Source organism: Acipenser ruthenus, chromosome 5 (assembly GCF_902713425.1).
Source record: "Acipenser ruthenus chromosome 5, fAciRut3.2 maternal haplotype, whole genome shotgun sequence".
In the NCBI taxonomy this organism is placed as follows: domain Eukaryota; kingdom Metazoa; phylum Chordata; class Actinopteri; order Acipenseriformes; family Acipenseridae; genus Acipenser; species Acipenser ruthenus.
This window is the reverse complement of record NC_081193.1, coordinates 39,305,401-39,321,533: the sequence shown is the minus strand read 5'-3', so window position 1 is coordinate 39,321,533 and position 16,133 is coordinate 39,305,401. Positions and strand designations below refer to the sequence as shown.

Sequence of the window (16,133 nt, the reverse complement as noted above, 5' to 3'; positions counted from 1 at the left end):
ATGTTATAGTAATAAAATAATGACTTGGATCGCATTATTGAGGAGTTTGGTGATAAAACGAGTGATCAGGAGATGATTGATCGGTATGTACGACTTATTATTATTATTATTATTATTATTATTATTATTATTATTATTATTATTATTATTATTATTATTATTATTATTATTATTTATTTCTTGCATAGGTGAAAGTTATAGCGAACGAAAGGGTGGGGCAGGGCTGGAGATGCCTAGTGAGTGCTTTGTTGATATGCAGGGCCATTTAAACCTGTTTGACTGTGAAAAAAAAATACTTTTAAACAGTGCGTCTAAAATTAACTGCGCGTGTGAAAATAAATTAGACCTGGCGTGCCTGACGTGCATTTAATAAATGGACCGCAAAGGGTTAATGCACAAGTGTCCTGACTCCTGACCCTATTGGAATTGAAGACTTGGATTTTCACCCATGTACAATTCAGCCCTAAGTTACTAAAACTGGGTGGGTGGTGAACAGAAGGGTATTATTAAGTGTTAGCAGATGCCACTGTATTGACATAGTAGACACTAATTGTGTTTTGAGGGACATTTCTAGGGCTACAACAGGTTCCTTATTTAGTTATTTATTTTTTACTATGCCCATTCTGAGCAACAAGTACAAACAAAGTTCTGTAACGACTATGACAAATGTTCCTAGTAATTTTGCTATTACTCGTATTCAGGGGAAAAAAATGTACATTGAATCAGCGCTTGGTTCCAGTAGAGTAGTAACAATTGTAAATCTCAAGTCTAGATATAAAGAGCCAATCCAGGGGGGAAGGAAGTGGAACCATCGGCACAGCAAAACATTTATGCTCCATTATTGTTTCAGAGCAGAGCTGCAATCATAGAATTCTTACATACATCCACTTTGAAAAAGGGATTTCCCAATGACATACGTTCAAAAAACACACATTTATTTAAAAATATTTTCTTTTGGTTCATATTAGGTTTATTTGGGGATTTTGTCTCTGATGTACTGGATGCGGCCAAAATCAATGTTGTGGGTCTCGTAAACATGTTAGTCTGGTGTTTTTTGTTTTTTGTTTTTGCATGCTGTAGAAAAGAACAAAAGTAAGATATATTTTATATAGTTGCCTGTGATGTTAAAAAAAAAAAATATATATATATATATATATATATTGTAAAAGAATCGCCCTCACCGCGGTTCGTTGCCCCTTTAAAAACACCGACCCAACACACAGAAATGGATTTTTGAAAGCGCGGTTGCGCAATTTTTAATAAACACAAAAACAAAATAAACAAAACCAACACCTAGCTCTTCTTTGAGCAATAACTAAAACAAAACAGGAACCTAAAACTAAAAGACAGGACAGCTAAGCTGTTTACCTGTAACAAAAACAAAACAAACAGAACAGCACACACAGAAAAGGATTCACTCTACCTTTTCCCTTTGAAATTACGGCTGTACCCCCACACCAGCACAGTCGGGCTTCTACCCTCTTCAGCAGCCGCCCTGAGCAGACTACCTGCTCCCCTTATAAACCCTGCACCTGGCTCTAATTTTCAATCATAGCCAGGTGCAGGTAATGATTAACAATAAAACAATTAACAAAACAATTCAACAGTTAAACAAAACAAACCCAAAATGTGCCTATGCACATGTTTTCCTGCAGGGGGAATTTAACCCCCTCCCTGCTGTGTTACAATATATAAAATAACCTTGCGTCGCAGTGTCTTTTTAAATGCAGTCTTCCTTTCCTTGTAGTTAAATTACAACAAGGTGTTTTTTTCGTGGGGTTCTCTTTCAAATACAAAATGTTAGCATTACCAAATGGGTATCTACCTCTTAAAGACCCGAAAGCTGAACAAGATATATCAAAGCCGCTCAACAAGCCTGTGACAGTCATGGCCCGCCCCCGAGGACATAAAAACACTGCGGTCCCAGACCTCAACACCACTTTTCCTTTCAAAAACTGGCCTGACAGGAGGAGCCTATCAGATAAGTACTACCTGTATAATTTTCGCTAATTGTTAATTAATTATAGCAGTGCTATGCAGGACCAAGAGGCTGCTTCGATTGTGGATGCTTGCAATCCCTCCCACAGCATCGATGCCATTTTGGTGGCAGCTCTGCATCACCATTACAAGGGCTGTTAGTTAATTCTAACAAGCAGGCTTCCCTCAGTCTCGTGTGAGTACTGACCGAGTGGTTTTGCCAGTAGCTTGCACAGGTGGGCATCCCAGTACAGTGCTACCTGCGGTAACTGCGTATCGAGGTCACCAACTCGCTCCATTCCTGTGTCCGGTACCAGTTCGGTATTGTTTGGGTCTTGAACAGCCCTGTTGCAGTCTTCAAACAGACTGAGGTAGCACCTGTACAGTGTTAATGTACACTGCAGTGTTAATGTACACTGCACAAAGGAGCTGGTGCACTTTCTTCCCAAGCGACCACCCCCAGTGCACAAACCAGCGGCACACTGGCACCCTAGTCCCTAGCAGCCTCCAATGCCAGGGGTGGTGTTCAGAATCGGCTTGCGGCTGCTCGCCATGGAGGCTGCAATAAGTTCCACCCAGGGGATGCAGAGGTAAAAGCCTCAGGTCAAGTCACAAGCTGGGCAGCAGCCCTAGGGGTTTGATGCGACAGGGAGCATCTTGAGTATTGGCGTCCGTGAACCACGGTCATCTGGGTGCTTACTACTTGTTCAGACTGGCTACTCACTGCAGTTCAAGCACAGTCGTCCTCCCTTTCGGGGTGTGATTGTAACTTCAGTCACGGACCAACAGGGCGCCACGGTGGTGTCTCAGGAGGTAGCAGCTCTGCTGCAAAACCAGATTATTTGCATGATAGACCCCCTCCAGTTGGGGGAAGGGTTTTACTCCAGGTACTTCCTAGTGTCCAAGCGAGATGGTGGCCTCAGACCGATCCTCGACCTCAGACAGGTCAACCTGTGTCTGAGCCAAAGGAGGTTCAAAGTGTTGACAATGCAACAGCTGTTGCAGTTAGGCCAGGCAACTGGTTCATCATGGTGGACCTCAAAGACGCCTGTGCCACATCCCATTAAAACCAGCGCACAGGAAGTACCTGTGGTTCCCCTTTCAAAGAACAGTGTACGAGTTCCAGGTCTTGCCATTTGGCCTCTCTCTAGCTCCCCGTGCCTTTTCGGTGCATGGAAGCTTATCATGGCCCCATTGAGACTCAAGGCTTCAGAGTACTCAATTAGTTGGACATCTGACTCATTTGTGCCCAGTCTCCAGCACAGGAAAACGCCCACACGGAACTTCAACAGTTGGGCCTTACAGTGAATCATGTGAAGAGCCAGCTCACGACTTCTCAGACAGCCTCCTATCTAGGAGTGTGCTTGGACTCCAGGTCCATGCTGTCTACTCTGTCGGATAGCAGAATGCAAAGAATAATCGTGAAGTTCCTGAAACTTCTGGGCTTGATGGCAGCAGCTTCATAGACCCTACCTTTGGGTCTCCTGCTCATGCGCCCTCTGCAGGCATGGTTTAACAGCAGGGTTTTTCAGCCCGCGTTGAACCGAGACCACCTATTGACTCATCACTGTTTAAAAGGCAGACTCTTGCTGGAAACAGCCGGCCCATCTACTCCTCCTGGGGCGCAGGGGGTGTGGAACCCTCCTTGGCAGGGTCTCCAGCATTTATTTGCAGAAGTTTCAAGGGAGGCATGTGCTTGTCCATACAGACAGCACAACAGTGGTGGCTTACATCAACCACCAGGATGGCCTCGGGTCGCCCACTCTTCATCTGCCCGGGGTGATAAACTGCGACCTGCTCAGTCAGGCACGGGGGACCTTATGGCATCCTGACCCATCAAGCTTGCAGCTCTGTCTAGTCCCTGAAAGGCTGCATTTGAGCAGTCTCAGCCTGTCCAATAGGGTTATTGACACCCTACAAAATGCCAGAGCAGTGTCCACCCAGTACAAGTACAAGTGGAGCGTCTTTCAGATGTGGTGTGTGCCTGGTGGGTTCGACCCCACGACTTGTCCCATGGCCCATTATAATTTCAGACACATTTGTCCGATGACACAATTGCACACAACGTTGTGACAAGTATGTTATTTTTGTTTTCAAATTAGCATAAACACCTTTGTCAGACTTCATACAATCAACCAAAACAGCAGTTTGTCCGGTCTGTAGTTTTTTTTTTTGTTTTGTTTTTTGTTTTTTTTCCAGCGACCAGAATGCATTCAGCAACTATGAAGAATTACCTCATAGCGTACTAAATCACCCAAACAAACCAAACATTTACTTTAGTGAAATATCTGTGTGACAGTCTCAGGCATGACAAACCGATCAAAATGTATTTCACTTAAGTCCCTAACCAATAGAGTTGAGTTTTTGGATGCGGTGCAGCATTTCAGTATCTATGGTTGCAGTGTTTACTCGAGATTACCGTAGACAAGGGCTTCTCAAACTCGGTCCTGGGGACCCCCTGTGGCTGTTGGTTTTCATTCCAACCGAGCTCTCAATTACTTAACTAGACCCTTAATTGAACTGTTAATTTGCTTAATTAGACCTTTTTTCTTGTTTTCAGCTCTTGAACAGTTGCATATTGTTGAAAAAAGAGCTGAAAAAAAGTAAAAAGGAAGGTCTAATTAAGCAAATTATTAGTTAAGTTAAGGGTCTAGTTAAGTAATTGAGAGCTCTGTTGGAATGAAAACCAGCAGCCACAGGGGGTCCCCAGAACCGGGTTTGAGAAGCCCTGCCGTAGACCATGACATCAAAGCGCAATGCTTTACCGGAGAGCTTTCTAAATCGTTTTGCAAGACCCAGAAAGCTTACTGATCCATAAGAAATTTAATATTTCTTTTATAGAAGATGTTGATGGAATGAATGCCAGAAGGAGAAGAATATCTCCTGGATTATGAACTTCTTCACACAGATAGTGAAGATTCTGAAGTAGATTAGCCTGGGAACATTCAAGTTTTGCTTGTTTATTTTTCAATACATGTTCGTTATGTGAAATAAGCCCTGGTTATAAATATACTAATGTGTATATAGATAGTAACTTGTACAATTGTTTAGTGTAGACTAGTGTGTTACACTTAGAATAATTCATTAGTTAACGTTGCTGTTGTTAGTGTTACGCATTTACTTATTTATTTTTTTACATTATTGGTTCCTTTTTTCATTTTGTCATTTTATGAATTTGGTCCACTGTAGTATATTACTTGTATAGCTATTAATTGGTTATTATAATGTAGTATTTATTTATTTATTTATTTATATTGAAAAGATGCTGTTTAAACATTTGATGGGCAAAGTGCACTTTTTAAGCATTGTTCTGAAAAAAAAGTTTTGAATTATTTTATTTTTTTATTTTTTTTAAATGTTTGCTGTTGCTCAGACATTCATATTTTTAAGCAAAGCTACCTGTAAAAAAAATGGCGCTACAGTTATGTATTTCTTACAAAATGATCAGACTACTCATGTCTTCCTCCAGACATGTCCGGTTTAGCAAGGGACTACTGATTTATGAAAACCTTTTTGAGAGAAAAATATTTGTCACTTCTGCACGGTTCTCCTAATGTCGGCATTAAACAAAGTAATTTGAGAAAAGACTGAATATGGGGCAGCAGTGTGGAGTAGCGGTTAGGGCTCTGGACTCTTGTGGGTTCAATCGCAGGTGGGGGACACTGCTGCTGTACCCTTGAGCAAGGTCATTTAACTAGATTGCTCCAGTAAAAAAAAAAAAAACTGTATAAATGGGTAATTGTATGTAAAAAAAATGTGATATCTTGTAACAATTGTGAGTCTGCCAAGAAATAAATAATGATAATAATAATATAGTTTACTATTTTTGTGTTTTGTCCAGTTCAGTAAGATTTTGGTGTCCTGACTAAACTGACTAAATTTTCTACCAGTTTCTCGCACTGTCCATGTAGTTTAGGATTACGAGATTTCCACAGTGAAAAACTGGGAGTTTTTTTTTGTTTCTTTAATTTACTGACACCATAGCAACTCTGAAGCCAAGAGTAACAGTATATACAATAACACAATAATAGTTTAAAAATGAAACATCGGGTGAATGTATTGCATATGATAACAACTCATTATTTTCTTTTATATTGTCATATAGTCAAAACATGTTAAATGTATAAAAAAAATAGATCAGCTTTTACCATTTAAACATATGGTATACACATAAATAAGAATGATTAAACAAATCCATAAGATTGTTTGTTTATTTTTGAATGGCGCTAACACACAACCTAATGCATTACTCTGCTATTAACTTGCTGAGCACACTGATACAGTTTTGTACTAAAGAAAAAAAAAATACATTTTACAATTTTACTCTTTCTGACCGGGACCAAAAATGAAGGCTGAAAACTGTGACTATCTCAATTTTCCCAAGAAGCCTGGTAACCTTAATGTAGTTCCCCCAAGACATTGTTTGTTTATGTCCGAGTCAGGTTACCTTGTATAGTTTATTTCCCATGTGCAGAAGTCCAGAGTCCAGCTGTTTTTCACATTGAGGTTTAGCAAGCGAACCAGACTCGGTGCGTTTGCCAAACGGACCAGGTCCACCTCTTTAGGTGGACCCGGTACAGTTTGTTTCCCAAGCAGATTTTGTTGTTCACACTTAACACCAAACGTACCAAACCGTACCGAGTGCAGATCAAACCCTCTAAATGGACCCAGTGTGAACACAGCCTAAGAAAGCTGCATGATAGCTGTAGTTGTGCAAGGCCAAAGTGGAACTCAGACAGAAACATTTCAATGTACCCTCCCATATTTTAATAATAATTAGGTTATTTCCATTTGGAAGGAGAATTCCTCTGGCTAAAAGAAAACTACATGGAAACCCACACTACCCAAAAGGTACTACCAAAATAGTGTGAGAAAAAGGTGAGACTTATTTTTCTTTTTCCATGGAAAACTGGCCATGCAAAGCCACACATTCAGATAAATGCTTTGAATAAATGATTGAAAGAAATAAAGAACTGACAGAGAAAGAATGAATCTTGGTTATAAATCTCCCTCCCGACCTGTGAGGGCATTGTGTAAAGGGAACAGAGTGCTCTGGACTGGATAGCCTGACAATTAATTCCCAAGGTTAGGTGGAAGTTGGCCATCTAGAAAGGGGGTGGAGCTACTGTACACGAGAAAGGAAGAGATGTGGCAACCTTGGATTGGAGAGAAACGGTTGCACTTGTTAACTAGGGGGGCGTGACTGACGGTATATAAGGGGACATAGCAAGGTGATCTGTTCCTTTGTTTATAGTTAAGCTGAACTGGAAGGAGTACTGTGAATTACCATGAGTGTTTTGTTTGTTTTTGTCATGTCTAAAATCTACTTGTTTGTTATTATTAGACGGCTAACACGATCCGGAGCTGTCGCTTAAGGCCAGCACTAAACCCGGACAACATTGCACCATTGTACACGGATAAATTGTATTACACCACAAGCACTACAGCACTGACTCTGGTTTTGTGAACAGTGCAATATTCTTTGTGGTCACCAGACCAGGATTATAAAAATAAAACCTGTTTAGATTGTGAACTTTGTTGTCTGTCTTCTGTTTCATAATCACATCACCACTACACCTGCGCACTGCAAACCACTTTGCCATAAGAACATATTCAGCAAAGCACCTGAAATCATTCACTGAAATCACAGTAATAATAATAATAACTAGAGCTGCCAGACGGTTTTACGGTTTCCAAGCTCAGTACCAGTTGGAAATTTTGGCAAGCTGTAGCATTGCAGCACAAGTGTCAGCAACAGATTTAGTTTTATGGAGCAGTTTCAATTCAGAATACTGCATTAGTTCATTATTTCACGATGCTTTATAACTTTAAACACCATAGTAACCATGACCCTATCTACACACTGTAAGGAGTTATAAGCTAGTTTTACATTTTAACTTGAGAGGTCAAAGGTCGCAGACAAGGTCATTTTTGGATAGAGCACATATATTTTCCTGTATGTGTTCCATAGTAACCATTAACCTAGCTTCACTTTGTAAGGAGTTATAAGCTAGTTTTACATTTAACCAAAGATTTTGAAAGGTTTTTAAATAAATGCGTCAGGCGACCATCTTGGTTTACGCACAAACACCATTTTTGAAAAAGTAAATTTTATTGACACAGGGATGATGCTTGTCAACTTTGGAGTTAATCAACTAAACCGTGTTCAACTGAAGCGGTTTTAAATTTAAGAACAAAACGTAGGTCTGGCGGCCATCTTGTTTTGCAAAAGAACACCATTTTGCCATATTTTAATTCCATTGCCCCCAGGATGATGCCTACCAAGTTAAGAGTTAATTGGTTAAACGGTTTGCAAACAGAAGCAGTTTGATGTTTCGGCACATTTTGGCGAATTTGGTGGCAGCCATTCTGATAGTAAAATTTATCGCAGCAACTTCTCTTTGCAAACTTGAAGCAGGTTTGGTTCCTGATGAACTGTAAAGTTTCAGATCAATCGGTTCACTGGTTCCCAAGAAGAAGATTTTGAAAGGTTTTCCCAAAAAATGCATCTTGGTTGATGCAGGAGCACAGTTTTTTTTTTTTTTTGCATCTAAACTGTAATCTACACGAGATGATACCTGCCAGGTTTCATGTTGATTGGTTACACCGCGAACGAACAGGAGCAGTTTAAAGTTTTGGGAGGAAAAACGACAATAATATAAATAAATAAATCTTTACAATAACAATAGTAATTGTATACTATTGACAATAGTAGACCAAAGTGAAATAGAAGTGTTATTTTGTATTTTACACTGGGAGTAAATACTGTTCTATAAATGGTGGTGTGATATTATAATTTACTGCCCTGTAACAGTTGTAGCGCTGTTACTCTGTTTGATTTTGGTGATTTAAAAGTGGCCTAACTAACCCCATTTTTATTTTGTTATGGGTAAATTATTTTGAATTCATTTCTTCTGTGTTTTGGTTGAGAAAGTCACACCACTCCTGCTGCGTATTCAAGTGACATGTTAAACCTTACATTCAGCCTTGATCTGCATGTGCTGTTCCTATATTTGTGTAGTAAAGCTTCCCTTGACAAGACAGGAACCCCTATTTCTCTGTTTTTTTGGGAATACAAGCCCACATCAGCTGAAGATGATTATGCGCAGATGGTTACCAGTATGTTTATTCAGTCATGTTATCACAATTATTAGCATCAAATTGCAATCTTTTTGTAAATTGGGTTTTTGCAATAATTCAGTTTAACTTGGTGAGAGAGTAGAAACTGTGCAGAACATATTGCTTACTAGCCTTTACTGGTTTCCTTTTCAACTGATATTGTGGATGAATGGGGGGTATTTCAGCATTTCAGTATTACAAGTATAATAAGTAATGGTTATTGAGGCTCCTTAGTGAATTGGGGGATATATGTAAGAGTTAGTTAGTCCACATTAGATTTTAAGATTGGTGTTTTCTATAGTAGGAGTATAACGACTGTAAAAGTTGACCAAAGCCCTGCCTGGAGAGCATAAGAAAAAGGAAGTGTGGAAGTAAAAAAAAAGACATTGATATGGTCTTGGATATATACTGTATTTGTTAAGTATTATTATTGCTAATTATTATTAATAATTCATTTGTTTTCTTTTTTCATTTGTCTAGCTTACTTTATTGCAGTGGCAAACAATGTGATCAAGTGCATTTTATTGTGGCATTTCAAGCCTTTTATTTACACTATAATGAGAACATTTTTTTAAAAGTGTTATCACACAAGCTTTTTCCTATCCATGTGGTATAATCAGTCTTTGCACCTCTGTCATTCCTTTGCTTCATATTACTTAACCATAAACCCACAACACTAGTTCATCTTGTCTACTAATTTCAAAATACCCCATATACCACCCACGTGACAACATCTGTAAATGCAGCAGATTGGTTTTAAACACAGTTCGAAGTCATTTTGTTTGGTGAGTGCACACACTGTTACAAATGCTAAGTTACTAATCCTAAAGTTTTGCTTCTTATTAAGGATTGTGAAATGAAAAGATGGATTTTTTATTATATGAATATGTTACCAGTGCATGCTGTTCTGCTATTTCCAGTTTATAAATTGTTTTCCTTATAAGAATTTGTAAATGAAACCACCTTGATCAACTGTGTTTAATGCTCAGAAATGAGTTAACACTTCTTATTTTAAGACAAGGGGATGTGTAAGAAGTTTCTGCAAAGGTGTTGCACATGCTTTACCAAAGCTTGTTACACCATGAGAGCTGAATTGTTTGTTTCTGACATTTTGCTTTAACATACTACTACACTTAATAATTTTTAAGCATCCCTGTCACTGCAATTGCTAACATCTCAGACTGTAAATCTCACAGCACCCGTCTTCTGCAGAGACTAAGCACTTTGAGTTATTGTATTAATGTTTAGCAGATCATCATCTGTGTTGCCAATAATATAAATGTTAAATACCAATACTGGCCCTATAAACGTCTTTATAGTTGGTACACTGCTGTATTCTTTTTCTCTTAATACATTTCCATTGCAGGTTGTGTCCAATATAAATTAAGCATTTCACTGCCACAGTTTCAATCTCTAGACTTTCTTTCACATATGCATTTTACTTCCATGTTTACAAACCATTCAATATGATATGATTTGCCCCTTTGATTGATTCAGATTTTATTTATAAGAACTCTCATTTCTATTTTCTCTTTTTTATAAACTGTTCCAAACTCAACTTGTCACTTGTTTTAGTCACAGTGATTCATGTTAATTTGTGTTATGTAAATCTGTGTTAATACAGTGTAGTATAGGTGCATCAGATTCAGAACATCACTGCTTTGGTGATAAATGCTATCAGGAAAGAAAAAGGACTGCTTAAATGAATAGATTTTCTCAACTTATTCTGTTTACTGAGTCTAAAAATTGATCATATGTATGAAATTGGATAGCAATTTAGGATAGCATAGTAAGCAGAATCAGATTTAGGCTAAATAAACAGGTTTCACTCAAGGGAGTTTTAGGTTGTTGCTGATACATTATTACTGAATTACTCATTTCACTGCTGTTTGCTGTTTTTTATTTTTTTCTGTTTTTAACAGATAGTTTTTTTTGTTTTGTTTTGTTTTTTAAATGTGACCACACTAGAACAGACACTTCATAGCCAACAGACACAGCTTTTTTAAAAGGGTGGATGAGCTCTTTATACAGGAAGCCAGTGGGTTTTTACATACCTGAACACAGAGAAAGTGCTAGCCCCATTGTCTTCCTTTTCACTAAATATTATACTGCCTTTGTTATTCTGCAGATGTCAGCCGTCATCAGCAAGTCAGGGAAATTCAAAATCATCTCGGAGAATGACACAGATACAGAGTCCCCTGTGATCCTGTAAGTAACAGTGAAAACTTGTATTCAAAATTTTCCACTTTTAGAGTTTGTAGTCTATGACATGATATGTTAATTTTCATTGAGGAGAAATATACTTTTATAACCTTTTTATACCCATCAGGGATATAAAATATTATGGGCTATTCACCAAAGAGATAAGAATTCTTATCTCAGAATATGCAGGTGTTTTGTTATCTGTTCCTAGTAAAATGTATATCTACATATTTTTTGTTGTCACAATAAGTATTTCCTCCCCTGCATGAATATGTATTTATGTAAAGCAGGGTTTGTAGTATTGAAAATGTGACAATTTTTACAACTTACATTGTGCCACACCTGTAGAAAGCATGAGTTGCTGGTCAGCCTCCACCTGCAGCAACAACTGCTGGTAGTTCCCCTCCCCCCCCCCATCTCTTTTGATTAAAACAACAAAAACTCAATCCATCGCCAGGAACCCCACAGTTCATCCAGATGTAAGCCACATCAGACCTTACTCTTAACTGCCTCATATAATGTTTTTTTTTTTCTATGTTAATATAGCCAGTTTCCTACACACACACACACACACACACAAAATATAGTAGTTGCTAAATTTGAAAAACATGATTGTGATTTTAAAGTCACATTCCAGGACACATAGAAGTTTTTAAATTGACACATCTCTCATGATGTATGGCAATTGTCTTACTTATCATCAGGGACATCATGTGTCCCCTCAAATCCAGCCAACGCTAGTGGGTGTAGTTTTATAGGATTGGTTTCTGATTTGTTTTATTTGCTTTTGTTAATGTGGTCTGTTATCTATGTGAAAAAGTAAACAAAACAAGTGGCATTGATTTTATTTTTGTGTATATTTTGTTTAAATTATATAGCTGTTTCTAGTAAAGTATACAGTACTTAAAAATAAAAATATTTACCGTCTTCCCTCAGCCTTCATTAAATCTACATGTTTTATATCAAACACTGGAATAAAAAAAAGTGATGTTAAAAATATATGAAGTACATCACATTTCTTTTGTAGCATCCAGAAAAAGAAGAAGAAGAAAAAGGCAGTGGGAAGTGGATCTGAAGCTCCTGTCCTAGCTCCTGAACCGTTACAGCCTACAGATGTAGTGGAACAATCTTCCACAGAAGTTGTGAGAAAGAAGAAACTTAAGGCACCTCACAAACACTCTGATGCAAGCGGGGAAACCAATGTTGCCTTCGAACCCGATTTTTAGCAAAAAAATAGCCATTGCCCTCCAGTTTAAATAACTTTTTGTTTTGCAATTAATTATGTTTTGTTTGTATAGCAGTATCAGCAACATACGCTACACACACCTGTGGTATTTGAGCAGGAATAATTTCAATGTTTCTGTAGCATGTCAAACATGGTAAAGTGTGCTAATGGATACCTGTAGGAACTGGCTTTTGTTAGTGTTACAGCATTCAAAGATTAGGTTGAACCTATTTGAGAAACCTCCTTAGAAAAACACTAGTTTATTTATGTAGGGATGATTGTTTTTTATGTCTGTTGTCTTGCCAAAAGCCTACCTGCAGTTCCTTTGTTCATTAACATGTGCAGAGAAAAGTTCACAAAAAAGCAGTTCTCATTACCAAACGCATGGCATTGTTTGGGGTACATGTGGAATTTATTTTAATTTGACTTAATATCGCTTTTTTAAAGTGGCTATTAATATATGTAAATTGTTGTTTTCTGTAGAGTGTTTATTTTGTTGGATTTGCATTTAAAACTTAATTCAGTGTATTTTATATAATTTGTATAATGTATTTTATTTACAAGATTTATTGAAGGATACCTGGATGATCATTTTGTACACTTGAGTGTTTTATAAGTATTCATGAAGAAATTACCCCTGCCTAATACATTATGTTGTATTAGATGCCAGTTAACTACATGCCACATGCTTCATTTTGGCATCTTGCACATTTTATGTAAAACAGTTTGTATAAAAAAGTGCAAAGAAAAAAGAATTTGACTTGTCACATCATTTAACTATAGGTATAAATAATTACAGAGAGAATAATTATTGTGGCCTTTGTTAATATGAAATAACTTTCTTAACTGGAACTAGTACATCAGTGAGAGAACCCATGTTCATCATGCTCATCTGAACATCTAAGACCTTGTTCCAGTTTAGCAAGTAAGCAAAGACACCCAGGAGGGGCCTTTCTGTATTGAGCACTATAGCTAAAGTAGAGCTGGCCCTTTAAACAACTCTATTCATTTGTATAGCACATACTGTACAAACATGAACGCACTCTTCTCTAGGCAACAGAACATGAAAAAATGCTTTTTATTGTTATATCCTACATGGTTACAAATAATAGTTTTGTATTATAAGGCCTGTGTTGATCCTTTAAAATGTATTTTTCAAAAATGGTATAATGAAAGTTTCTAGCAAAAAAAAAAAAAAAAAAAATTCTTAGAGCACTGAAAAGTGTATTTGTATGTACGTATTACAGTATTAAACTTCAAGGGAGATGTGGAAGTGTTTTTTAATCTATTGAAATTTATATATGTGTAAGAATGGCTTAAGATTACTACTTACTGATAGAAATCGGAAAAAGGCTAATCTATCAGTGAGACAGTAAGAAACCTTAAGCGAATAAGCTTGTGTTAAAGAAAATATATGATCACTGTTGATTAAAAGGTATAAAATCATCCTGTTGTAATTCTTCATGACGTTCACATTCCTTGGTTTGCCTGCACTTCATGTTAAAAGAAAATCTAATGCCCAACAATTTTTTTCATGGCTATAACAGTCATTGTTGTCATTTATGTACCATAAAATGAGGTAATATTGGACAATTTTGACACATTTTTTGTAATGATATTTTGGAACTAAGTGTGTGATATATTTACAGATGTACCTGGGGGCTACATGAGAGTGTATAAGCATAAATCCTATCGCGTGACTAAAGGTCTTTTTTTGATTGAAAATCTGTCCAGTGTTCCAGGGCTTAGTGAAGACATCGGACATACTTTCAAAAACTTGAAATAAATTATTTATTCTTTAGTAGACAACTGAAGAAGTTACAAACAAATAAATAAATAATTACCTAGTGAAGTTTAACGCCACAGAAAAATAACAAAACTTTCAGTTTTTGCTCAAAAATGTTTGTTTTGCGAGGACTTTCAACTCCTGCACTACCTTTTTAATGCTTGTTTCCCCTTTTTGAACAGTCATTGAACATTGAGCCTTACGGGCCTTCATCAAACTGAACACCTTCTTTTTTTGTAGAGGAACAGGAAGTTTCTTTTCAACTCTCCATTTCAATGTCATCAATGTCCTCCTGACATGTTAAGGACTCTTCCCACAAAGTGTTTCTGGCTCTTCTCTGTGTATTTCACTACCAGCCTGTCACCTTTTCTTCTGTCTAAAGCAGTGGTTTTCAAACTTTTTAGGCCCTGTACCCCCATCTGAGATAGGGTCATAATATACTATAAAACTGGATTTCTTTTTGCGGCAACTTAATTTCGCTAATGGCCCTCAAGGAACATTTTTGGCCTGCTAGATTGCATAACTCAAAATCACAATCCTAGTGTTTAAAAATCCATAAATACTTTTATTGGCATATCAAAATAAAGTACAGTACCTTCTATTTTGGCTCATGTTGAAGGGTCATACACATTATAATGTCCTTTTTTACATGGTTCAGTGACCTCAATAACTTCTTCAGATGCCTTTTCTTCTGCATTTGAGGCAGGAGTTCCTGGGTTGTTTTTAAATTCCTGAGTTCCTGGGTTGTTTTTAAATTCCTGAGTTCCTGGGTTGTTTTAATACAGTACTGTATTAAAAAAAAAATTAACGGTTCTGTACCCAGTAATCTTTGGGACCAGCACCATGGCAACTGAGAGCGTGCACGTGACCAGAAATAATGTATGTAGCGTTTTCAGTCCTAGGGAGAATCAAGCAAAGGGACAATAATCAGTTTTCGGGGCGGGTCAAGACCTGTATTTATTTAAAAGTAAATAAGGTGACAGTAAAGTGGTAAGGGAGGTTGGAGAACACACACACACAGACACAAGACTGAGGCCAGTTCCTCTCAGTCTACTCTGATTCCTCTCTAGCCTCCAGCCTATTTCGCCTCTCTCTCTCTCTTTCTGGTCTTCCCCGGCAGTGGTCTCGCTGCCCCGCTCACTCTTTTCCGCCAGTCGCCTCCCGTCCCTATTCTTCCCTCTCGTCCGTTTCCCCTACAATTAATGATCTTTTAATGTTTGTTTATTTTTGGTCGTGTTGCTTCTTTCTACTGTTGTCCAACTGCCACACCCGCAACGATGCAGAGCCCCCTTTTATCACCTCGTAGGCCCCGCCCCCAGTGGTACCCTTCGCCAATAGGGGCGCTCTCCTGGTGTCCCCCCACTACTGGAACGTCTGTTCCTCGCAGTGTCCGCGAGCCCCCTCAAGACGTTACAGTACTGTAGAACTGCTGTTGCAATTACCCATCACGTTTTACAGTGTTGTTATACAGTGCCTATGAAAACAGGAAAACATATGGTCTTTTCTAATTACTAGAAGTACTGTAAATGGAAAACTGCTGTTAAAAATGAACAAAATAAAATACAATTAGTTACCCACGGTGCAAATGCACCAACTAAAAATGCCATGTAAAATTATTTCAAAATACAGACTCCAATAAGTATGCCGAAACGAGTCCAAATTAAGAGTCTAAAAACAGGTTATGCTTCTGAAAAACAAAACTAAGGTTCCAGTTTAAAACAAAATCAAAAAGCAATTCTCAACAAGACATGCCTTTCTTACAACAAATGCAGAAGTGTAGACAGAAAAATGATTTTTTTTTAATTGAACTCTAAACTTTATCGC

At 37.8% G+C, this 16,133-nt stretch overlaps 1 protein-coding gene across 4 annotated transcripts in view; it reads left to right on the top strand.

The window, feature by feature from the left end:
• Positions 1 to 13,969, top strand: part of ahi1 (Abelson helper integration site 1) — a 104,522-nt gene extending 90,553 nt beyond the window's left edge. For 3 of the 4 annotated variants that reach the window (XM_034919071.2, XM_034005245.3, XM_034005244.3), the window contains exons 26-27: positions 11,225 to 11,304; positions 12,326 to 13,969. In XM_034919071.2, the coding sequence (XP_034774962.1) occupies positions 11,225 to 11,304; positions 12,326 to 12,524 (279 nt within the window). In that variant the 3' untranslated portion in view covers positions 12,525 to 13,969. Of the gene's footprint in view, positions 1 to 4,818; positions 5,163 to 11,224; positions 11,305 to 12,325 lie in introns of those variants that run through there. The other variant, XM_059024180.1, reaches the window with a different exon arrangement.
• The last annotated feature ends 2,164 nt before the right edge of the window (positions 13,970 to 16,133 follow it).